The sequence below is a fragment of the Trifolium pratense genome, linkage group LG3 (assembly GCF_020283565.1).
Source record: "Trifolium pratense cultivar HEN17-A07 linkage group LG3, ARS_RC_1.1, whole genome shotgun sequence".
In the NCBI taxonomy this organism is placed as follows: Eukaryota; Viridiplantae; Streptophyta; class Magnoliopsida; order Fabales; family Fabaceae; genus Trifolium; species Trifolium pratense.
In genome coordinates this window covers 48,145,614-48,171,322 of record NC_060061.1, presented here as the reverse complement: position 1 = coordinate 48,171,322, position 25,709 = coordinate 48,145,614, and the positions used below count along the sequence as shown (strand labels likewise).

General features: G+C 32.3%; 3 protein-coding genes across 4 annotated transcripts; all 3 read left to right on the top strand.

Moving 5' to 3' along the window:
* The first annotated feature begins 2,343 nt into the window (after positions 1 to 2,343).
* Positions 2,344 to 3,511, top strand: LOC123915283 (agamous-like MADS-box protein AGL80). The gene is made up of 2 exons (XM_045966419.1): positions 2,344 to 2,422; positions 2,934 to 3,511. The coding sequence occupies exons 1-2, from the start codon at positions 2,344 to 2,346 to the stop codon at positions 3,509 to 3,511; spliced, it is 657 nt and encodes a 218-aa protein (XP_045822375.1).
* Positions 3,512 to 12,920: 9,409 nt separating this feature from the next.
* Positions 12,921 to 18,920, top strand: LOC123917305 (pre-mRNA-splicing factor CWC22 homolog). 2 transcript variants are annotated; one of them, XM_045968995.1, is made up of 8 exons: positions 12,921 to 12,937; positions 12,974 to 14,357; positions 14,460 to 14,649; positions 15,480 to 15,583; positions 15,692 to 15,794; positions 15,887 to 16,182; positions 16,284 to 16,589; positions 18,213 to 18,920. In XM_045968995.1, exons 2-8 carry the CDS (start codon positions 13,161 to 13,163, stop codon positions 18,561 to 18,563), a joined length of 2,547 nt encoding a protein of 848 aa, XP_045824951.1. In that variant the 5' UTR covers positions 12,921 to 12,937; positions 12,974 to 13,160; the 3' UTR covers positions 18,564 to 18,920. The 2 variants fall into 2 exon arrangements, with proteins under 2 accessions (XP_045824951.1, XP_045824950.1); XM_045968994.1 differs by lacking the exon at positions 12,921 to 12,937 and having other exon boundaries at positions 12,955 to 14,357.
* Positions 18,921 to 21,222: 2,302 nt separating this feature from the next.
* On the top strand, positions 21,223 to 24,978 carry LOC123917304 (serine carboxypeptidase-like 45). The gene is made up of 11 exons (XM_045968993.1): positions 21,223 to 21,586; positions 21,971 to 22,072; positions 22,168 to 22,263; positions 22,623 to 22,715; positions 22,798 to 22,868; positions 23,190 to 23,384; positions 23,546 to 23,632; positions 23,727 to 23,851; positions 24,012 to 24,104; positions 24,222 to 24,339; positions 24,596 to 24,978. Exons 1-11 carry the CDS (start codon positions 21,331 to 21,333, stop codon positions 24,746 to 24,748), a joined length of 1,389 nt encoding a protein of 462 aa, XP_045824949.1. The 5' UTR covers positions 21,223 to 21,330; the 3' UTR covers positions 24,749 to 24,978.
* Positions 24,979 to 25,709: the final 731 nt, after the last annotated feature.

Below are 25,709 nucleotides of genomic sequence, written 5' to 3'. Positions count from 1 at the left end.
TAGTGATATAGTGAAGTGATGATCGATCTTTATTGGAGTATTTTCCCTTGTAAACCAAAAAAGAACGTGTAACTAAGGGGACATAAACCTAGGTGTGATAGATAGTTCAATTGGTTAAGTTAGTTGAGCTAAGAGTTAAGAAGCAGGAGGTTTAGGGTTCAAGTCCTGACAAAGGAGAGAAAAAAATTAACATTGTAATATTAACCACTAACACGACTACTACCGTTAACACAGAGTATCTACGCACTTAGCTCATTCGAACATTATCAGACCAAATCAGATCTTGATGAATTCAGATTGTGGGAAGTTTACAACAAAACAACACATGAGCCTTTTATTTATAATAATAATCAAATTAAAGTTGAACATATTGGTGCCACCAAAAGGCATCGTATAAATCCAACGCAATCATGATTCCCTGGCTTGTAGGTCAATGAAAAACGTATACATAAACCAAAACATGAAACTTATGATATTATCCCTCTTGTAGAATCACAAATCACATCATGCAATAATCCAAACAACGCCAGAAAATAAAATGGTTCTTCACGATGGTTAAGCAAAACCTCACCGCCCCAAAGCTTGCAAGCCTGTCGACCAATCACGCAAGCTCTGAAAACTTCGACGAACACCGCAGCAGATCATAAGTACCACGATCTAGGCCTTGAACACAACAATCGAACCAAAAAATGACGTGATAACACATTCGCAGAGCAACTTAACAGCCGTGGTGGAGGAGGACTCCGATGGCTAGTGGTGGTGTGCGACGCCATTGGGCTCGATCGCACCACCAGTCCTCCGTGTCTACATCTCTAAGGATAAGATATTTTAATTTATTTTATTGTTTACATGATATAATATGCATATATAAAAATTTCATATACATAATAACTTATTTTTAATACCAACAATATAGTTCTGAATCGCATGAAATGATATGTTTTGACAACTACTTTTTTACTTAAATCATTTTTTGTAATAGTTAAAGTTTGCCTATATTTTTTGCATACACCGGCCACATTATTTTTTTAATGTCTATTATTAATGTCCCTTTAGTATGAAGTGGTTGAATTTGAGTTTGTTGTTCTAATTTCAATAAATTTCAGATATTTTCAGTGTCTCTCTCACCAGACGAATTCTCAAATTATTAAGGAATGTTAACAAATGAATTTCAAGATTTGTCGCCTTGGAATTAAAATTTAACACCGACAATGCATTTTCTATATTTTCATATCAACAATTCCCATCACCTTTATGAACTGCTTTGTAGTTTTCTTAATTTTATCACTATTTTCAGGCCGTTGGTCCAATATAGACTAGGAAATGAAATTATTATGTCAATATAAACAAATTAAAATCATGACAACTATGCTATTGTTTATGTACAAAAGTTACTACCTCCGCCCTTAAATATATATGAGTGTAGTTGATTATTTTAATATTTTATTAACTTAAAATGTTGTAAATTGACAATTATATCCCTTAATTTAGTTAGGTGTTTAAAAATGGAAAAATTGAGAAGGGATAAATATGTAAAATTCATATAATCTTCATTTATTAGATTTATATGATTATGTTTTAATTGATAAATTTACAAATGTATATGAAAATCATTTAAGTTAGAATATTATTTTGCCCACACGTAGCTGGGAGTGGATTGTCTCCCATGAACAATCCATCCAGTTAAATCATGGCCTTTCAATAAAAAAATTTAAAAATATAAAAAGAAGAGAAAAGAAGATCTAATAGTTGTCACTGAAACTGGAGAGAATCCAATAGACAATGCACTAGAGGGAATCATTTCCCTGCTGGAAACACTGATACACAACCAGGATGCAATTGTATGGTTTTATCGTGCATTAATGTAAATATTCTCTTACATTTCCTTTTTGTATTTCTGTAAACAAGGAATCCGAGTTTATTCTATTTATCTATACCTTCTATTTATCAGAAAGATGGACACAATATTGGTGATCGTTTAATACTGACCGAACGATAAAAAAAATGCACGTTTTAATTTTATAATTCAAACAAATACCAAATTTAAATCTTACCTTCTAATCTTATCGTGAAGTGAATAAGTGTATAAATGTGCTGGCAAATCTTGAATGCCAGCATACATGAAACTACTTTTGATGATTTATGAGCATTGTCCAGCTCAACTGAGCATTGTCCAGCTCAATCTTACCGTCTAATCTCTTCGGCCCTCTTTTTATCCAAAAAAATAATCATCTAATCTCAAATCTATCTATATAAATATTACATAACAAAAGTGAATATACCAAGCTTCATCTTTTTAGAATTTCCTTCTTATTTCTTTCTTTCTCTATTGTCAACAAAACCATGGCTAGGAAGAAAGTAAAGCTTGCCTACATAACCCATGACTCAAAGAGGAGGGGAACATTCAAGAAAAGAAAAAATGGTTAGATATTTTCTTCTCTCTTTCATTTATATAAACCATGTATATATCAACCTTGCATGCATATATATTTTAATCACCATTGGAAAGATATATCTACATTTGATAGTTGATAGTGTCTCCAGAAGAATTACCATTGATGGAGAGAACCTATTAAAAACGACAAATATATTTTTTTTAGACAGTTAAATGAGTGAGTATTAAAATACTCGCTAATTTGCCTGTCACTAAATTTAGTTACCGAATGAAAGAGAGATTTTCATATTTTTGCTTGCGTTTGATTTATGCCCCTAGCTTTTGTTTTATTTTAATATACTTACCATGCTGTCAAACAATTTATTGTAGTAGTGATAACATAGCTGGGATAATTTTTCTCTAACCAAAACTACATGTCTTTTGGTTAAAAAATTGGTTTTTCTAGTAGTAGATGAAAACAATCAAATTAATGTTTTACTTATGTGCTTACAAATTTCATCTTTAAGAAAAGTATCATCTTGCTGAATTTGCTTAACAGGTTTATTTAAGAAGCTTAATGAAATAAGTACCCTTTGTGGAATTGAAGCGTGCGCTATAATTTTTAGTCAAAACGATCATCAACCAGAAGTTTGGCCGTCACCATGGGGAGGAGTTCAAAAGGTGTTGTCGAGGTTTAAGAGTTTATCTGAAATGGAACAAAGAAAAAAGATGCTGAATCAAGAGAGTTTCTTGAAGCAAAGGATCCAGAAGGGACAAGAACAATTGAAGAAACAAAGGAATGAAAACAGAAAGAAGGAAATGACCAATCTTATGTTTCAATGTGTTAATGCTGCCCATATTATTGGCAATGTTGGCCTCAATGATCTCAATGATCTCTCATGGATGATTGATCAGAACTTGAAACAAATCGAAAGGCGTACCAATGAGACTCAAGCTGAAGAGGTGGTCGAAAATCGTGATGAAAATGTGATTGGTAGGGAGCAGGGCATGGAGAACAATGTTGATGCAATGCAAAGTCAACATTGGTCATTGGACTTCACCAGCAACAATTTTGGTGATGTGTTGCCATTTGAAAATGGTAATAATAATGTACCAAATGGTCGGTGGCCTTATTAATCGCATGTCATTTGAAAAATTGTACTTTTCTTTGTAGTGTTTTTGGACTTCATTGGTCGCTCTGCACTCTTTTTTCCTTCCCTGTAATTTTATCCTTTTGGATTTTCCTGGTAAGGTTTTTAACGAGGTAGATGTTGTTTATGCCATTGTCTGTTTGTATTGTATTTTGGCCTAGTTCCCCCAATATTCGTAATTTCTCTTATTTTTCCTTTAATTAAATTTAAATAGGCATCTATGCCTCTTATTTATAAAAAAAAATGAATTAATTAATATTTGGTTTAGTTTCATGCTTTTTTTAAAAAAATGTTTTTATGTTTTGAACTTAGTATTGGACTTACATTGCATCATAATGTAGTATACTCTTCATGAATGTTTATTACTCCACCCGATTTTTTTTTTGGTACAAACTCCACCCGATTTTAAATATAAACAAAAAATTATTTTCTGGATTCATTGAATGATTAATGTATTTTGTCTATAATATAAGCCAAATATATTAATTATTCAATAAATCTATTTTTTTTTTTTTTTTGTGAATTTTTTTAAAAAGTTCACGATCCAAACTCTCTTTTTTGTGAAATTTTTTGCTACTGCAACTCATACTAAAATTCCTTAGGATTAGGGTGGATTCATTCCCATTAATCACACCTCTTATAGACGTCCAACTTGACATACATGTATCGACTCAATAAAATGTCATAGGATTAATGTAGATCAATTTCCGTTAAACACACCCAGTGCAATTGATAAAAATTTAGCAAGTGTACTAAATTACCGTCAAGTAGTGTAATAAAATCGTTCTCTCCTCAGAGATTGTTGTAATTCAAAAACAAATTGGAAATCATACTTAAGAAAATTGATATAATTGTAAAAAGGGGGATTTTACTTGATTTGAAGTTTGATCGTTAACTTTAGAAAAAACTTAGGATTCAAAGTAATAAAAGAACAGCGATTGATCCTTTTTGGTTCATCTAATACCAACTTATCTCGGTAATTTCATGTATGTTAACAAATAACTCAATTTAGTTTCATGGTTAGATTAAAACACGATTGATTATGCTCATTGTCTTGGTAACATAATTCTCTCTCTTGATCATTAATCCCTAATTTCTTAGGATGATCGATGATCAAGTTAGGAATATAAACTTTAATCCTTGAAATCTCAATTAACAATCCAAAATGTTTTAAGCGAAAGTCAATTGATCAATTATTCCTAAATCGATGATTCATTCATACTTTTCATAGTAAAACAAATAATTGAAATCATCACATAATTGATCAGATATTCAGCATTGCACACAAAGAATAATTGATAGAAACTAACTTCGTAATTCATTAACATATCAAATGAGAATTACATGGTTCAAGATAAATTGTAATTAGAATCACCTAAGGACCGATGATAATAGAGTTAGCTACACATAATAAAATAAATAAACAATGAAAGAAAGAAAATAGAACCAAAAGCATGCATCAATGGCGTCACCCAAATGCAATCTCTCCTCTATTCTCTACCGAGCACTGTTCATCTATTTCTTTAGCATAAGACCATGTTGCATTTTCTTGGGCATTTATTGGTTTGTTTTCTATTCACACCAACTCATTACACTAAAATACGTGTTAATAATTTTTATACTCAACCATAATTTTTGCACTGTTCATCTATTTCTTTAGCATAAGACCATGTTGCATTTTCTTGGGCATTTATTGGTTTGTTTTCTATTCACACCAACTCATTACACTAAAATACGTGTTAATAATTTTTATACTCAACCATAATTTTTGCACTCAACCATAGACATGTTAAGTTGAACCAAGAAAATAAAAACAACACAAAATATTATTTTTTTTTTTTTTTTTTTGGTCAGGACACAAAATATTATTTTAATAGAGAAAAATATTTAAAATAACTCTAAATTAAACACTAAAGTAATAAAATGATATTAAAACTTATTAAAAAAAACTCTAAAAATAGTGACCGATGATGATTCATCAGCAATCTGACTTGACATACATGTAGTTATGAAATGTATGCATGAGCATAAAATTGTCATATATATATATATATATATATATATATATATATATATATGAAAATGCATCAATTATTACATATTTAAAAATCAATATCGTTTTTATGACAAAATTAAAAAATCAACATTTATACTTACATTAAATATGATACAGTAACACATTGATAAATACATAAAGAACTCAGCATGCCGTTCAAAAAAAAAAAAACTCAGCAGTCAGCACAATGTTAGGAAGTGCACTTAGCTAGCTTCCTAAATCAAATAATAGCTCACGTGCCTGACTGGTATCATGTGTCGTAAACCACATACAAAGATTTAGGTAAATAAAAGAGCTATAAAAAGTTTAACCTTTATACTCGAAAACAATGACGGAACCAGAAAAAATAGTGTGAGAAGGCAAAAAAAAAAAACTTATATATATAAATGGCTTAATTTTGTACTTTTGGTTTTCTATTTTATCAAACTCACTAAAGTAGTCCCTATATATTAAAATTGAACTTTTTGGTCACTCTATTTTTATATTTTGCAATTTTTGTCTCAATCTATATTTTTACTCTAAAAATTGTAATTTTTTGTGTCACCAACGGTGATTTATTGTCTCCAAAATTAAATCTAAAGATGAAATATCACATTTGAGACCAAAATTTATAATTTTTGGCATTAAAAGTCGCTACTTTTAAGGCAAAAAAAAAAGAGTTAGGATTAAAATTGCAACAAATATAAAAATTGAGGAGTTAAAAAATTAAATATATATTTTTATGTCATTTCATATTTGTATGCTAGTTCAATTACTAATTTTATCAAATACTATAAATTCAATTAGTTATCCTCTATTTTTGACAAACAAAGTCTAAGTTGATTATTATAAGATTAAAGTGTATAACTTAAAATAATACTCTACGTACACTGGATGACTTGAAATCATCAATAATAAACTATGATTTAATATTTGCACTAATACTTGAAATAATATGTATATCAAGTTACTTACATCGATAATAAACTTTCAATTAATATTTACATTTATATTTACTAAATGACTTAAATCATTAATAAAATATTTGAATTAATACTCTACCTATAAAAAAAATTGAGGTGGGAATGAGCTATGGCCAACCGCAGCCCACTCTTAATACCGCCTCTGCTTAAAAGTTGGGTAAAATGTTTTGCCATCACTTAACAAAAATTGAACATTTTCTAAAAACCAACTCGAAATACCTATATATTTTTAAGCCTTATTTTTTTATTAAGTAATTTAGTAGGTAGAAAATTCACCTTAAAAGTGAATAAGTAGAGTGTCTCGGATTCGAATCCGAACTCATGCACTGCACATAAAGTGTGATGTCTTCACCAACTAAGCTAACCTCGTGAAGATATATTTTTAAGCCTTAATCCAAACCCTCATGTTCACACAGCTTGTACAATAATCATAGGAAAATAAAAATGGCAACAAAACCATTGTTACTCTTATTCAACAAACATACAAATTTTCATCCTACAATTTAACAATATAGCAATCACATTTTTTAAACACTCCAACTCAGATAATTTTTTAGCGATCATTGGAAACCAATATCCATTTTCATTGTTTCGGAAAGCCGGATTTAATGGTGCACGGTTTAGGACAACTTTTAACTTAAAATGTCCTCACATATTCGGAGTACATATAAACAATATTTATTTGAAAATCTTTTTCGACAAAATCAACAATTTGTTCATAATTATAAACATACTCATGTAAATGATATTTCAACATTTTTTCAATATCTCAAAAATTTTAAAATGTTCAAAACAAAAAATATCTTTTGAATATATAATCATAACAACTCATATTACAACATTAATAAAGGAAATGAGCACAAAAAGTAAAAACTAAACACCCATGATACAAGAAATGGCTTATGAGAAAGGAAAGGGAGAGAAAATTAACTTAATTACAATCTAGAGCCACCACATGTCCACAAGCACCACAACCGAGAGTAGAAACTTTGATTCAAGACTTATCTCTAAAAATGAAGGTTTTGCTATATGAGATTTTCTCTCCTCATCCACATTTTCATCAAGCAAGACAAAAAGAGACTTATAAAAAATGAGACTTTTATTATATAATAATGTAACATGAGAGAGCTAAATATAGTTCAATTCACATCAAAATAACACAATGAAAGTTTAAAATATGTCAAACATTGTCATAGGTTACAACAAACCCTTCAAATTTAACAAAGAAAAATAAAATTATAAGAAGTCTTGGCATTGTTGGCAATAAGGTGTTTCAACATGCATGCTCTCCAATTCCTTTAGATGCCCCTCAAGAACATCTATTTCATTCTCTTTGTTATTCTTATCAAGCAAATTCAAAGCGACAATAATTGCATTTTCCAATTGTTTAGAGTGTTGATCAAATTTTCTTTGAGAAGACATTGATATAAGATCAAGGACTTATGCATTTTCCAATTGTTTTGCTCCAATTTCGTCAATTGCACTTTGGACTTCGTAATCCTCTACATCAAACAGCTCTTGCGGTTCAACTTCTTCTTACCTTGCTCAAATTTAGAATGATTTTTGTATTTTGTGATAATCCTTTGGACCTCCCATGGGGAAGGCCAGACCTCTGACCTCTTGCCCCTAATGAAAATTGATATAAAGTATATCACAAACATCAATCCTACAAAGGGTGGTGAGTTCATCAATTTTCTTGGTTAAACCCTTTTTTCTTTTGTTGTAAGTTGTCCTCTTAGCAGGATCACTAACCACGAATACTAGTTTTAACTTTTTTCAAATTAACGGTAGATGTGAAAACTTTTTTCTTGTGTGAAGTTTTCATATCCACCGTATCAAAAATGTTGAAACTAGTATTCATGCTTAGTGATTCTACTAGGAGGATAATTTACAACAAAAGAAAAAAGGGTTTAATCAAGAAGATTGATGAAATCACCACCCTTTGTAGGATTGATGTTTGTGATATACTTTATCTCGATTTTCATTCTAGGCCAGAGGTTTGGCCTTTCCTATGGGAGGTCCAAAGGATTATCACAAAATACAAAAGTTATTCTGAATTTGAGCAAGGTAAGAAGAAGTTAAACCATGAAAGCTATTTGATGTAGAGGATTACAAGGTCCAAAGAGCAATTGACGAAATTAAACCATGAGAGCTATTTTATGTTTGGAATTTATTTTCATGGTTGGGAGATCTTGTTAGAAAGCAAAAGAAACTTCTAATTAATTTTATAATAAAAAATTCTTTGAAATCAATAAGATGTTATAATCCTCCTTTTAAAGCAAAGATACATATTATTATCAACCTTGTGTGATGCAAACAATATAGTAGTCATTTAAAGATATAGATTTTTTTATATAGATGATTTTTGTTTTTAACTTCAATAAACAAATAATTAAAAGGGCTAACTAACCGCTGTTGTATAGAGTGATGATTGAAAACACGGCCGAATTGAAGGAGACAAGGCAGTGGCGGCGTGATGGTGGTGTAAAGTAGCACGATGGTGGTGCAAGAGTGAAAGGGAAATTTTGAGAGGGAGGGAGAGTGAGAGAGAGTGAGAGAGAGATGGGAAATGATTTATGAAAGAGAAATTTGAGAGAGAAGTGAAAATGGGGAATGAGATAGTTGGCTTCATGTTGTTGAATTTATAGACGCGAGTATTACTGTTGACGATAAAAAATGGAATTTCATACTCCCGCCCAAGGTTTTCATGAATACCCCTCAAAACTACCGCCCAAGGTTTTCAAACTCCCGCCCAAGGTTTTCGAAGTGTATACGCCTGAAAAATTTAAACTTTAAACTCCCGCCCAAACTTTTTGTTGTAAAGTTTTGCAATAAAAATTGGAATTTCAAACTTTCTTTCAAGATCAATTTTTTCTCCGAGTTGTCTTTCTCAAAAATAATTTCATCTACATTAATGTTTTCTTGTGTTGATTGATACTATAGACTTTTTTAGTAAAAAAAAAAGATACTATAGATTTTTGATCGTGTCTTTAACTTTGAAAATTATTTATAGTTTCATTGATTAACAAAAACATTTCTTATTCTCATTTTTTTTTTTAAGTTCTAGCTCAGTGGTAATAACTTAACTTTCTGATCTCAAGATAGTGAATTCACATCTCATTAGAAACATTTGTAAAATTATCGTTAGTGACAATCTAGTTAATGTAAACAATATATATATAAATTAAAGTGTTTCTCTTATTCAACAATTAGTTATTAGTAGGGGAACTTTAAAACATAGTTAGTCAAAAACAAAAATGCTCAGGCGAAAAATACATTGTTCACCCTCGTACCTTCTCACCTGGCTTCACGACTTGTGATTTTCTAATTCGATCATCATGGAAAGCTTATGTATCCCTTGGTCTTGCCTTGATTCATGTTTGAAACAACCCAATTTAGTTCTTGAGAAGTCACAACACTGAAAAACCTTTGTGCAAGCTCTCTCTAATGCTTGTAATATCTCGTTGTCGTAGCTACCTCAAGTGTGTGTCAAAAGCGACAAACTTGCTATTACGGTCCCAAAGGAGGAATACTCGCATGTTTTGGAAGCATGCAAGCACAATTTACACGGACACATCATTTAGCCCAAAGGGGGAAACACTCTTCATTGTTGTTGCCTTGAAGAACAACCTATCTCCACTTGGAATGATCTAGCCAAATTATTATTATTATTATTATTATTATTATTATTATTTTATTTTATTTTATTTTATTTTGGGAGGGGGGGGTTCAAGGTAAAGGATTCTATGAATTCTCATTTTCATGTCTTGAAGATGTTAGAAGGGTTTAATTTGTTGCTTCATGGTCTTTTAACATGTTAAAATTGTTCACGTGGTCAAAAGTTTTCAATCCTTGGGTTCAACAAACACACTCAGCTCGGGTTTTGGTTCGCTTCTATGGTTTTTCACAAGAGTATTGGCGTCCAGATATCTTGTTTTCTATTGCTATAGTAGCTTAGGTACCCGTATGCACTGAAGCTATCATTTGTAAAACCTTTGTATAATTGTAGTTTGACCAATTTGTTAGAGTGTTGATTTACATGGACCTATCTTAAACCCTTAGATATAAAGTTTTGGTGGAAACGAATGAGTTTGTGTTTTTTTTTTTGTGGAGATTGATTATGAAAACATGTCTGATTTTACGCTCATTGCAAAGTCATGTGTCATTTTGTTGAAAATTGCGAGAGACTGTCACCTTCAGAAGAGGATGAGCAAGATAAGGATTCCAAAGATAGAAGGAAACCAACCAGATAAGCAACAAAGATCTTTGTGCGGACAATAGATGGCAAATTAACAAAAAAAAAAGTGATAAATGTTGAAGATTCTAGTTTTACAATTGTTGATAAATAGGCTTAGAACTTAGGAGAGTCCTAGTTCATCCAATGATCCTAATAGTAACTTAAATCAGGAGATCAACTTAACAATGCAAGTGGTTAGTGCTTACATGACCCCTAAATCCATGGCAAATCAAAATATATTCTCTACTCTTGAATATCAATAGAGGTGAAAATAAGTTAGGCCGGCCTACAAGGGCCTATAGCCTAGCTTATATAGGCTTAGGCCAGACCAACCTATTTATTTAAATAGAGCAGTTCAAGACTTTTTTATTAGCCTAATAGGCCAACATATTTAAGTTAATATGAATAATATTTTTTGGGTCATGTTAAACAGTGCACTCGGTGCACTTGTTAAGCATACCCAAAATAGAAATAAAACATAAAGTTAATGTTGATAAAAACAATTTTTTACACTTTTAATGCATTGAATGCACGAGTTTCAAGATAAAATTTTCTTATTTATGTGCTTAATCAGTGCACCGGGTGCACTATTTAACATTTTCCTATTTTTATTACTATTATTATTTATATATTAAAATTTGTAATTTGGTTAAATTATAAATTTAATAACTTTTTTAGTAGTTTAAGCTTATTAATCTACGATAGTTTTTCACATATTTAAATATATTATTATAAGTTTGAATATGTTCACGCAAAATAGGCTATTAAACAGGTTAACAGACCACATTGCCTTGGAAAAGGTTAAACTCAGGCCTAAAAAATAAGTCTATGATAGGCCACATGTTAGGCTCAAGCCTTCGATTTTTTGAAAGATTAGACTTGAACTTGGCAATGTCTAACTCGGCCTAGCTGATTCTCAACTCTAGATATAAGCAAGATGATGTGAATTTTGAAGTGCGGCATTCCAATCAAGACAAAGAGGACACCATCTTGCATAATTCATATATATATATATATATATATATATATATATATATATATATATATATATATATATATATATATATATATATATATATATATATATATATATATATATATATATATATATATATATTTTATCAGCAGTTTTTAACAAAACAATATAAATATATACTCTTTTCGTGATAATATATAAGCAAAAATTGATTTTTTATGTTCATTGCATATTTAATGTATGTGTCTCATAATATAGTCCAGATACATTAAATATACAATAAACCTTCAGATACATTAAATATACAATAAACCTAGAAAAGTGACTTTTGCTTATATATTGTCACAGATGTATATTTTATAATTTGGATTGAATTGTCGAATTAATCATTTTTTTATCCCCTTACACTCCTACATACATGTATAAAAAAGTTATATCGTATCTAGAATTATATGATTATTTTTTTATAAGTAATTTTTTTAATAAGTAATTTTTTATACAAGAATTTTTGTGTTTCATTTAACCCAATTATAATTTTTTTTTGTCAAGTAACATAATGACAAGAAATTCACCGCAGGCAAATAAGTGAGAGATCTATATTAAGTTCGAACCAGACCTGCATATCAAATACACTATCTATACCAATTGAGATATTCTCACTTTGATATTATCAAATACACTATCTATAATAATTTTTTTGACGCAAAAATATACTCCCTCCGTTCCTTTTTCTTTATCATTTTAGAAAAAAAAATTATTTTAAATTGTTTGTCGTTTTGATAATTTAAGGTTATATTTTGTCTATTATACCCTCCTTCCTAATATTTTTTTTATTGAATAAATTTTATATAATCTTTTCATTGTATCTACTTTTTTTTACTAAACTTTTTTATATAATCTTTTTATTGTTTTTTTTGGAACATAGTAACATATTAAATATGTTTTTTTTTTATATACATAATATATTAAATTTATTGGAAAGAGAAAGTGTGTGAAAAAAAAAAAAATTTATTGGTGAATTAAAATAAGAGTATATTTTAAATTTTATATTTTAGATTTTGTTTGTAACCAAAAAGATTTTGTTAAAAAGATATTCCTAAATTTTAGATTTTGTTTATTATATATATTTCACCCATTAGTCCAAAAAAATAAAAATTATATTCACCCTTGTTCCTAAATCCCTTTTCCGCTATCTGACTAAAAAAATAAATAAATCCCTTTTCCGCTCTATACACCACCGTTCGCAAACACACCCAAACCACTGATTTTCTCTTCAAAAATCGCCGCCGCACAACAGTCGTGCTCTGCCGCACACCCACCGTCCGAACAGCCGAACTTCGTGTCAGGCTTGTTTTAATTCTTTCCTTTGTATCTGTTTTTCGCGTTTGGAAGCAAACCCTAGAAATGAATGGTAGAAGTGAAGAACGACGGAGTGATTCAGAGGAAGAAGAAGGACAATTCATCAGAAATCGGGAAGAAAGAGAAGACAGTAGAAAGCGTCGCGGTCGCGATGAGGATAGTAAGCGAGACCGCCGTGGAGCTGAGGAGGAAGATCGGCGCAGAATTAAAGATCGTGGTGAAGATTCAGAGGATGAAGTTGATCGAAAAAGGAATAGGGATAAGGATAGAAGTGAAAGAGATGGTGACATTGTGAAAGAGAGGGATAGGGATAACCGTCGTCGGCATAAGGGTTCTTCAGATGAAGAAATTAGGGATAGGGAAAGAAGGCATAGAGTTGATAGGGATGGTGGTAATGAGAAGGAGAAGGATCACCGTCGTCGGTATAAGGATGATTCAGAGGAAGATGATAGGAAGAGAAATAGGGATAGGAGGTATAGAGATAGGGATGATGATAATGAGAAGGAAAGGGATCGCCGTGGTCGGTATAAGGATGATTTGGAAGAGGAATTTGATAGGAAGAGAGATCGGAATGGGGATAGGAGGCATAGGGTTGATGATAGGGATGGTGATAATGAAAAGGAGAGGGATCGACGTGGTGACAATGATAGAAGAGGGAATGGGGAGAGGAGGCACAGGGATGGTGATAATGAGAAGGAAAGGGATCGACGTGGTGATGATGATGATAGAAGAGGGAATGGGGAGAGAAGGCAACGAGTTGAGAAGAATGGAGACAATGAGAGGGAAGAGATTAGGAAGAAAGAGGAAGGACGTGGGGGAGCGATTCCAGCGATACCTGCTAGTGGTATCAATGGTGATGCTTCTACTTTGGGGAAAAGTGGTGGTGTTTACATTCCACCATTTAAGTTAGCGAGGATGATGAGAGAAGTTGATGATAAAAGTAGTCCTGAGTATCAACGGCTGACTTGGGATGCTCTGAGGAAGAGTATTAATGGTTTGGTAAACAAGGTCAATGCGATTAACATTACAAATATAATTCCGGAATTGTTTTCCGAGAATTTGGTTCGTGGAAGAGGACTGTTTTGCAGATCCTGTATGAAATCGCAGATGGCTTCTCCTGGGTTTACTGATGTGTTTGCTGCAATGGTTGCTGTAGTCAACACAAAATTTCCTCAAGTTGGTGATCTTTTGCTTAAAAGGATTGTTTTGCAGCTGAAAAGAGCTTATAAGCGTAATGACAAGGTGTGTGATTGAGCACCCTGATGTGTTTTCTTTGTGGAGATCAATTTTACTTTTATTTGCTTTTTGTATTGCTTCTAATTAGTTTTTTATTATCATTTGTAGCCTCAATTACTTGCTGCTGTTAAGTTTGTAGCACATCTTGTGAATCAGCAAGTGGCTCATGAGATCATTGCTCTAGAGTTACTCACGGTTTTGCTTGAGAAGCCTACCGATGACAGTGTTGAAGTAGCTGTTGGTTTTGTAACTGAATGTGGTTCAACACTGCAGGATCTCACACCTAAAGGACTTCATGGTGGGTATTCCCTTTTAACTATATGGCTGTAGTGTGCTTATCTTTTGTAGATATAATATATATATTCTGCATGATCCTTTTTATTATTTTTTGAAAATTCTAAGCATGATCCTTTCCTTTGGTCTTTATTTTCAGTATTTATTATGTTTATGAATCCTACCTTTTCTTTTGCTTCATAGTATTCATGGTTCAGTATTTATTATGTTTATGAATCCTACCTTTTCTTTTGCTTAATAGTATTCATACTAACACGGTAAAGATAGGTAAATGATTTCTGGTTGAACTTTACCTCCTCCTCTACTAGTGAGGAGGAGAGTGGAATCTAAGATCCCAGGTTCATGAAATTGTGTTATAGTTTGAACGAGGACCAAGACATGATGATGTGTGGTTTGCAAGGAATTAAAATGTATTGATCAGTTCGGTTGCTGTTAGTGTTAAGTGTTTATAATTAAAATAGGAGCTCAAGTCCCTTCTTGACTGGATTCTACTTCTGGCTATGAGGCATATGTTACACTGTTACTCTTTATTTAAAATATCAAAGGCTCACTATTATCATTTGTTTCTAACAACTACATGTAAACTTCTGTACCTTAATTTTTGGTAATTTGATGCTATGAAGTAAGTTTTTCTATCAGGTTATAATGCCCAAACAAAATTATTCATGCAGTTGCGATGATATGCTTAGGGCTGGGTAGCTCTGCCTCGTTGATGTGTTTTTTTCATATGTATAAGTATACCTTTGAGTTTGACACACGAATATGTGCACCTGATGCTTAAAATTGATTTGAATCTTCAATATATTTTCTTAAGTTAGATTTATTGTTTTGCAGGTATCTTTGAGCGTTTCCGTGGAATTCTTCATGAAGGAGAAATTGACAAACGTGTTCAATTTCTGATTGAAGGATTATTTGCAATAAGAAAGGCAAAGTTTCAGGTACACTATTTTATTGTATGGGACAGAAACAACACATTAACAGTGAGAAAGAATGTCAACATTTTGTAAAGCATTTTAAAGTTGAAATGTTTGATGATGATTATGCAGGGTTATCCAGCTGTTCGGCCTGAATTAGACCTTGTGGAGCAGGAAGATCAGTTGACCCATGAAATCTCCTTGGATGAGGAAATAGATCCTGAGACTTCCCTTGGTACATTTTCTATTTTTAAGTTTGTATTTATATATAATTTTATCAACATGTGGCCATATTTCATTGTGATTTGTATATTTTGTTTTTCTCAGATATATTCAAACCTGACCCCAATTATATGGAGAATGAAAAGCGTTATGAAGAGTTGAAGAAAACCTTGCTGGGCGAGGAAGAGAAGGAATCAGAGGGAGAAGAAGGTTCTGATGATGAATCAGATGAAGATGGTGAATCTGATGAAGAGAACGAGGAAAGTATGCAAATAAAAGATGAAACAGAGACAAATCTAGTCAATCTTCGGAGGACCATCTATCTAACAATCATGTCTAGTGTCGATTTTGAGGAAGCTGGTCACAAGCTTCTCAAAATTCATCTCGAGCCAGGTCAAGAGGTAAGCATTGAATTGAATATCTGCTGGAAATGTATTGTTCTATTGTTAAAACTATCTACTTGCCAAAACAGAATTTAATTGAAATTGTGTCATTGATGCAGATGGAACTGTGTATTATGCTTTTGGAATGTTGCAGTCAAGAAAGAACTTACCTCCGATATTATGGTCTTCTGGGCCAGCGATTCTGTATGATTAACAAAGTGCATCAAGAAAATTTTGAGAAATGCTTTGTGCAGCAATATTCCATGATCCACCGACTTGAAACAAACAAACTGCGAAATGTGGCAAAGTTTTTTGCTCATTTGCTTGGGACATTTGCTCTGCCTTGGAACGTCTTATCATACATTCGCTTGACTGAAGAGGACACAACTTCTTCTTCACGTATATTTATTAAGATTCTCTTCCAGGTACTTGAATCAAACTCAAATACTCATCTATTTTTGTTTCTCCGAGTACTTGCATTATTACTTCAAGTTTTCCCAGTTTTAAAAAATATATGCTGGTTCTAGACTGGTTAAAATGTGATATAGGAATTTAGAATCTGTAGATGCAATTTTTTTTTTTTTTTAACAATAGCGAAATTTCATTGTGAGTAAGGAAAAAAATTACTAAGACAAAACAGAAAAATTCCGAAGTCCTAGCATTTTACTACCTTTTGGGGTTGGCTACATGGATCAATTGATGCCATAATATCTAATGATGGATCATGGCTAATGACTCCATTTAAATTCCAGTCATCATAACAGTAATGGCTTGATATATAGTTTTCCTTGGTTTACTTATGCCTCTATCTATTGGGCTGTATTTATCTGTTCAGCCAGTCGTCCTTATTGTGTGTATCTTTCATCCACCATTTTCACCATTACAGCTTCAGTTGGAAATGCCACTGATGCCATGATGAGAATGGTGGCCATAGTGCATGTATATGCAGCCTTGTCAATAAACTGTGTTGCCATACTGCTATGGAAAAGTAGATCTGTTCAAAATAATGAGTGAGAAATTAGAAAACTTTATTTTTACAAGAAAATTCCCGACCCCCTAGAAGGTTGAATGGGTAATTTGGTGTTATAAAATATTGCCATCATAGTGTCTAGGGAAGGATTAAATCCACTATGGGTCTATTTAAGGCAGCGCTACTGCACATCTTGCAGGTGAAAGTGAAAGGGTAATCACTTGTTTTTATCATGTTATTTAAGGCGAGTAAAATTATAGAATAAGCAATCTAGATGACAATATGTTGTGTTTGAGCATAAATTGTTAAGAAGTTGATAGAGACCTGAGTGAGGGCTTATATGGAAAAAGGGATATAATGTAATAAAGAGTGTTGTAGGATAGGATGCTTAGTTCGCAAGTTTGTTTGCCTTATTAGTATAAATTGTGAGGTGGGTGAATTGTAGTGTAGTGGGCATCGAAGATTATTGAGTGAACCATTATGGTTAGGCAGGGATTTTTCACCATCTGAGGAGTTTATCTCTGGGGTAGATTGGGATTCATTCCCTTATACAAATTTTACTTTCTTCAGCAATCAAATGTGTTCTATTTTCCATTGTTTTATTTTATCTCTTTCATTAATTTCTGCTTTTAATATTTTGGTTTCCATAAATACAAACTTAATTTAGTGTGCTGTAGTGCCCTAGATTAAGTTTGCACTCCACTGCTATTATGTCACTGCCAATTGCTGCCATTAGTTTTCCATGGCAAACATGTTTTTCTGTTTCAGTACCAAGTTCATATGAACTATTTTGCCCATCATAAATAGTGTTTTGCCCATCTTTTTTAAAAATTTCTCAACCATCTCTTTAGGAAGTATTGTGATTTTGTCCCTTATACATCCGAAGTATTTTAGTTTTAGATTCTGGACACTTATATATAGCCCTTCAAAGAAGGCCCAGATCCCTCTTTTGTTCCAAACTTGCACCTTAGTGGGATATTTATTCTACTTGTTCTCTTGCATCATCTGTGGGATGTAGTGGTAATTTATTCATGTCTCTTTTTATGGAAGATATTAATTTCATTTTTCAATGCTGCAGGAATTGTCGGAGCATCTTGGAATCCGGTTGCTAAATGAGCGGTTAAACGATCCAACAATGCAGGAGTTTTTTGAATCCATATTTCCCAAAGATAATCCTAAAAACACACGATTCTGCATTAACTTCTTTACCTCCATTGGTCTCGGTGGTCTTACTGAGAATCTACGTGAGCATTTGAAAAATATGCCACGTATGATCATGCAACAGCAGAAGCAAGTTTCAGATTCTGACTCGGATAATGAATCTGGAAACTCCAGTTCATCAGATTCAGGAACCAGTTCTGAATCAGAGTCAGACTCGGCAAGTTCTGATGAAAGTGATAGAAAAAGAAGAAAACGTAGAAGAAAGTAAAGCTTTGTATGCTATTTTCAAAACCTGTTGCATCAACAAACCCGTGTTTGGAAAAATCCACGGTTTCAAAATTTGTATGTTTTCTTAAAGGGTGAAATGAGCTCTGCTTTGATCAAAGGGATGTTAAATTTGTGTATTGGATAGTTGTTTTGCTTGGAGATTGCCCTGTCTATTTGGATTTGTTTAAGGTTTTTCTAAGATCTGAAATTTTAGTTTAAATTCTAGCTCTGGCTTTGAATTTTTGTATCAAAACCCTCAAAGTAGAACCTTTACGCTGTGGATCCTGTAGCCAAAATGCTAATTAAGATGCTCCATAATGGGTTTTTAACCCGTATTTGTTTAAATGTTTGAATTGAATTTAATAGTCATTCATTACATTAGAGATTCATTGTTCAGTAAACTACTAAATTTCTGATTTTTTATGGTGCAATAAGCTCGTTAGAATGAGTATTTCAAAAAAGTCAATTTGTCTTGAGAATATTGTAGGAACTTAATTGATAGTATCTGTTTAAATAAAGTTAGAGATCTTTATAAAATATGGGTTATGCTAACTAGTACTCTTGGGACACTAGTTAAAAAATAAAATTGTATGGAAGATATATATATATATATATATATATATATATATATATATATATATATATATATATATATATATATATATATATATTAATAGTATTTTTAACAAGTAGTCTATACAAGTTTTAAGACCCTTTTATGATATTGTTTTTTATACGTTTTTTTTCTCTGGGTTCCGGTCCCTTTTTACTATAAATAAATGATGTGTAATGAAAAATTCATTTAAGTATCTACTAAATGGAGAGAATTTTATTGTGGATTACTTTTACAATCTTTTACCTACTCACGTCAGTGCAGCTGAATTTGCGTAGGTGTGGAAAAGAATTTGAACAATAGAGAGCAATGATTCATCACCCACTATTGACTTATAGTACCACTATTGCTATTTTCAACACCCAATAATAAACATTGTGTTGTTTTGTTTGTACTTTGTGGTATGCATGCACTGACGTTTTATCTCGTGACGAAAAGGACAAGTTTTGTGGTCACATGTACTTCTGATTTCATATCCTTGCTAGGCATGTACAAGTACAATGAAACCCCACCATTATTTAGAAATGAGTCTACATAAAATTGTGAGACTATTAAAATTCACTCAATGAAAGAAATATGATTGAAAATAGAGTGTGATAACATGTGGCTTTGCCACTTTCATTATCTTATCTTAATATGTAGGTAAGTTCTATATATTTATAAATTATAAATGGTTTACCAATAGTTAGTTGGTTCAGTGGTGATTGATACTAAATTTGGTAAGGATTACAGTTTGATCCCCGTAACTACGATTGGGAGGGAGTTGCAATCACTTGATGTCATAACTGATCTCCGAACCGAATTAAAATAGTGGTGAAAGCAAAAAAAATAATTATAAATGATTTACCTATTAGACTTAAACATAATTACAAATATTAATGACAGTTCTCTTTTATCTAATGGTGTAAGAAGAATAAGATGAAATAGAACTTATTGTCTACTCTTGGTAAGTAATAATTTGTGATTTTTTATTTTATCGAATCAGTGTATATATTAATTCATTATCTAATGTGAGTTTCGTCTTTTACACTTTAAAAATCCTCAAATTTGAATTTCTTACATGTTTCATATTAAACATATAATATTGCTTTATATATATATATTTAAATCAAAAGAAATACTCTATATGCTTTAGAAAAACATAGTAACACCACCACCAAATAAGCACTCAAGATAAAAATGAAGCTCCAAAACTCGAGACATTGGGTTGTGGTCTGCACCAAAACTTGTCTGTATAGACATGATCCAATTTCTACGTTCACACACACATACTATTAATATACTATATATGTAACAAAAAAAATACTATACACTATACAATACTATACTATACAAGTATATATATATATATATATTTGGTTTTATAACGCTCTGGTTTCTAGGGGAAAGGAATCCTAGTAGTCCAGAGTTCGGCCGCGAGATAAATAAAATCTGTCCAATTGTTCCACAAAGTATATATTTGTACAAGATGGCAAAAAAACCCAAACCCGAGAGACCCACCCGAACCCAAACCCAAGTCAACGGGCGAAACCCGATTTGACTGGGTTTGGGTTCGGGTGACACCCGATAATATGGGTGTGGGTTTGGTATCAGTCAAACCCACACCCGAAACCCATACACCCACCCGAAATATTTTATAATTACCTAATTACCCCCATAGTCTCCCTCAATTTCCTTGGAAGACCTTAAATTTTAGTTGTAATTTAATTTCTTGAAAGTTTATGTTGTAATTTCTTGAAAGTCTATGTTTGAATTTCCTTGGAATACCTTAATTTTAGTTGTAATTTAATTCAAAGTCTATGTTGTAATTTAATTTCTTAAATTTGCAAATTATTTTCAAATGTGATGCGAGTTTGGGTTAGGGTGGAAAAAACCCGAACCCAATGGGTGTGGGCGTGGGTGTTGTTTTGCCACCCGAATAGCCTTTGGGTTTGGGTTTGAGTTTGGGTGATGATTTCGGGTGTGGGTTTGGTAAGTGTCAAACCCGTATCCATGGGCGCCCGTTGCCATCCCTATGTACAAGCCTTTATTATATATTCCTTCTTCTGCATTTATTCAACCTTTATATCACTATTAGTTTTACTAGTTCAATATACATAAACAGAATAAAAAGCCACAGAACCAACAACTTCTGAGTCAGATCTTATTAATTACCATGATATCTCAGTCTCAATCATGTGCTTTAATTGCAACAATAATATTTGTTCTTGCAACACAAATCATAATAGGAGTAAATTCCTTTCCAGAATCTGATAAGATAAGAACTTTACCTCAGCAGCCAAAAGTTGAATTCCAACAATATGCTGGTTATATTACAGTTGATGAAGTGCAAAAGAGAGCTTTGTTTTACTATTTTGTTGAAGCTGAAGTTGAACCAGCTTCTAAGCCAGTAGTGCTTTGGTTAAATGGAGGTATGTAGTTATGAATCACTGACACAGACACGAACATGACACATACGGATAGACATCAACAATAATTTGAGAAAATTAAGTTGTTACGACTAACCACATATATTAGTGTCGTGAATCGTGATGAACACTAACATGTATCAGACTGCAGACACAATTTCCATCTAAAGTGTGCTACATAGATTATAGGTTTATGAAGTACAAACACTCCTCAGATTAGGCGTGTCCCTGTGTCGGACACATGCTAGTGTCTGGACTAATACATACAATGATTTTCTTAAATTATTATCTATGTTGACTTGTCAGTATCTATGTCGTGTCTGGTGTCTGAGTTTGTATCCGTGCTTCATTATGCATATGGTTAAGATGAGTTTTTGGGTTTTGAAGGGCCTGGATGTTCTTCTGTTGGAGCTGGAGCATTTGTGGAGCATGGTCCATTCAAACCAACTGAAAATGGTCTTATTAAAAATGATTATAGTTGGAACAAAGGTAATCTTACCACTCTACTACAAATTTATTGAATTTTGATAACTCTTTTGAGTTTAATTACTCAAAATTGATTTTTCGTTTCCTATTTCTTGTAGTGGCAAATATGCTCTACTTGGAATCACCTGCTGGTGTTGGTTTCTCATACTCTGCCAATAAATCATTCTATGACTCTGTCAATGATGAAATAACAGGTTTTTATACTTGTTTTTAAGCAAATTTATATCATTCACCAAAACCATATTGAAAAACCACGTTGACGCGCGGATTGAAGACTGAAACGTCAAACCAAACATATGCTAAGTATTGGTTTGGTTGTATAAATGTCAAAATTAATTTTGTATCGAAAGCTCAAATTAAATAGAAGCGATGATAAAAATAGTTTGTGTTAGGTTGATAAAGTTACATTACATTTAAACCAAACTTGATTTTAGAGGAAAAGAAAACAACTGTACAAAATCAACTTAACCAAAACATGCAATTTTACTCTGGCTTTGAATTCAGATTAATTTTTATTTTTCTCAAGATCTGATATTGGCTCTATGCTATACAGCAAGGGATAATCTTGTCTTTCTACAACATTGGTTCTCTAAATTCCAAGAGTACAAAAACAATGATTTCTTTATCACAGGGGAGAGTTATGCAGGTAGAGTATCTTTGTCCTAAATGAATAGCATCTTATTTTCATTTTGGAGCTTGTGTTATGGATAATGCATACATTTTTTCAGGTCACTATGTACCCCAACTTGCACAAATCATTGTTCAAACCAAAAGCAAATTCAATCTCAAGGGGATAGCAGTGAGTACACATTCATGAAATATTTTTAATAATTATAATTATAGAATAAGACTATGTCTGTAGTAGCACTTACACTTCAGATTGAAGACATGTCTTGTATCTAATATATGCTGATGTCTTACACTGACACGTGTAATTACATTCAGTTACTTTCATTTTCTCAAACTATCACGAATGCTGACATGTCAATGTTGTGTCCAGTGTTTGTGTGTTGACGAGCTTCAATAGAAGAAACATTTTGTTTGGTCAATAAGAATAACACTAACTTGTTCCTATGTTGTTTAAAAAAAACACTTCTTGTTCCTATGTTGATATTTTCAGATAGGAAATCCTCTTCTTGAATTTAACACAGATTTCAACTCAAGAGCTGAGTTTTTATGGTCTCATGGACTGATATCAGATTCAACCTATGAAACTTTCACAAAAGTATGCAACTATTCTCAAATTAGAAGAGAATATCAAAATGGGAGAGCTACTATTGTTTGTTCAAGAGTGAATAGGCTAGTGTCAATGGAGGTTAGTACACATACCTTATCTTTTATTTCAAATAAAGAAATCGGTGAAGGACGAAATTATTATTAATTAAAGTCGATTATTTTACAATTATTTCTAAGAAGATTTGAACCCTCGACTTATACGGTCAAACTCTTACTACTGATCTGACACCTGATGGACAGATTAGTAGATATATTGATTCATATGATGTTACACTTGATGTTTGTCTACCATCAGAAAAACAACAGGCATATATACTGACTCAATTGGTATGTATATACACTTCATCCATTCTCTTTCAATCTAGTTTCTCTTTTGTTTTTCTTGTTAATTTTTTTATGCTTGATTTCATCTATGGTTTAGCAAGAGGGAGAGAAGATAGATGTTTGTGAAGAGGATGAAACAATTACATACTTGAATAGGAAAGATGTGCAGTTAGCTCTCCATGCTAAGCTTGTAGGGATCCCCTTATGGTCAACTTGTAGTGGGTAAGTTTTAATTTATTAGAGTTTAGAACTTGTTGAGTACGACTCATATGCATCAGGAAGAAATTGGAGGCGGCCTAGAGTGGACATGCAAAATCTCAAATACAATACCATTTGTATGGGTGCTATTGTGCTAATTAACACCATTTCCCTTATGTTACAGTGTTCTGAAATATGACATGCAAAATCTAGAGATTCCAACCATATCAATTCTAGGGAAACTTGTTAAATCAGGTGTAAGAGTTCTAGTATACAGGTAAATAAGCTTTTTTTTTTACTCCAATTTCCTAGTTTACTTACATTCTTACCATTTCCATTGGTTAATCAATGTCATATAATTTTGAGCAAGCAAAGATATTTATTTTTTCCGCAGTGGTGATCAAGATTCAGTGATACCTTTACTTGGGACAAGATCTTTAGTAAATGGATTAGCCAAGGACTTTGGGTTGAACACAACAAATTCCTATAGAGCTTGGTTTAATCAAAGACAGGTAAATATTTGGAATCTATAAATTCCTTATGGCATAACATAAAATAAACATTATAGGATATGTTATATTAATAGATGACTAGTAGATTATATCTTGCATATTGCATAAATTATATTCTACTATTAGATCAATAAATTCTATGATTAAATCAAATGAGATACGATGAAATTATTGATCAAACGGTGAAAAACATATTTGTTCATGTTGCAAGACTATTTTACTTGAAAACAACTTATTTTGATCTTTGATTTTTCAGGTAGCTGGATGGACCCAAATATATGGTGGTGGCATCTTATCATTTGCAACCATAAGAGGAGCATCTCATGAGGCACCATTTTCACAACCTGGGAGATCATTGGGGCTGCTAAAGGCATTTTTGGAAGGAAAGCCACTTCCAACTATTCTTTGAAATATGAATGAATACACTACTCAACACAACTGAAGGAACCACAATAAGTAGAACTTCACATAAATTTTTAATAGAAACACTTTAATCAGCATCAAATTATGTGATTTGGAATTTTTCCAACATTATTAAAATCAGATGATTTCATTTAGATTTCAGAGCCAAACCTTTATCTGATAACTTCCTAAAGTTGTCTTCCTTGGAATATTCAGAAATGTCTAGTACATTTTCAATTATAGGTGCGTTAAGCTCATCCGACGGCTTAATAGAGTCCTGGTGTATCATATGAGATGGTGAACTGTTTCTTGTAGATACATGATCAATTTCATGAGCTGAAAATGAATCTGCAAATGGCTTTAGCTTTGGCCTTAACCGTGGAATGTGCTTCTTAAATGATGTTAAAAAGTGATTATGGTCTTTTTGGTGGAGTCCGTGATACTACATCATCCCATTTAGGTGTCTCAATAACTGTTCTGGTATTCAACCAATTATCGATCACAGAAAGTTCCTCTCTTTGCTTCAAGTTCAATGAACCCTCTCGAAAAGGTTTCAGATCAATCACTTCGTAACCTGGGAAGTTAGAAGGAGATAACTCCATATCTTCTAGTATGATAGGTTTGTGATGTAACATCCCCTTCAATAGTTTCATTGCTTGATCGAATGATTCACAAGAAGCTGTTCCATCGAGCTTGTTCTCTTCAATAGCTACGGAACCTGCCACAAACACAATTGTTTGAAGTATGAACAATAAGAGTGACGAAAAAGGATACTCATACCAGAAACAAAAACAACAGTAGCCGAATAAGATCCAAACCGGGATAATCAAGCCTGACCATATTAATTAATTGTATAGAGTAGCATTCACTCACCAGTTTCTTCAACATCCAATGATGCACGAGAACCTTTGCCTTTGACGGTGTTATCATCAACAGGATGAAACACGTGAGGGACCGTCGGACCATTA

Excerpts from the sequence above, each read along its gene's own strand:
- LOC123915283 (XM_045966419.1), top strand. The coding sequence starts at position 2,344 with ATGGCTAGGAAGAAAGTAAAGCTTGCCTACATAACCCATGACTCAAAG. Across the intron at positions 2,423-2,933 it reads ATTCAAGAAAAGAAAAAATG|GTTTATTTAAGAAGCTTAAT; the intron begins GTTAGATATTTT and ends TTTGCTTAACAG.
- LOC123917305 (XM_045968995.1), top strand. The coding sequence starts at position 13,161 with ATGAATGGTAGAAGTGAAGAACGACGGAGTGATTCAGAGGAAGAAGAA. Across the intron at positions 14,650-15,479 it reads CACACCTAAAGGACTTCATG|GTATCTTTGAGCGTTTCCGT; the intron begins GTGGGTATTCCC and ends ATTGTTTTGCAG. Across the intron at positions 15,584-15,691 it reads TAAGAAAGGCAAAGTTTCAG|GGTTATCCAGCTGTTCGGCC; the intron begins GTACACTATTTT and ends ATGATTATGCAG.
- LOC123917304 (XM_045968993.1), top strand. The coding sequence starts at position 21,331 with ATGATATCTCAGTCTCAATCATGTGCTTTAATTGCAACAATAATATTT. Across the intron at positions 22,869-23,189 it reads TCAATCTCAAGGGGATAGCA|ATAGGAAATCCTCTTCTTGA; the intron begins GTGAGTACACAT and ends TGATATTTTCAG. Across the intron at positions 23,633-23,726 it reads CATATATACTGACTCAATTG|CAAGAGGGAGAGAAGATAGA; the intron begins GTATGTATATAC and ends TCTATGGTTTAG.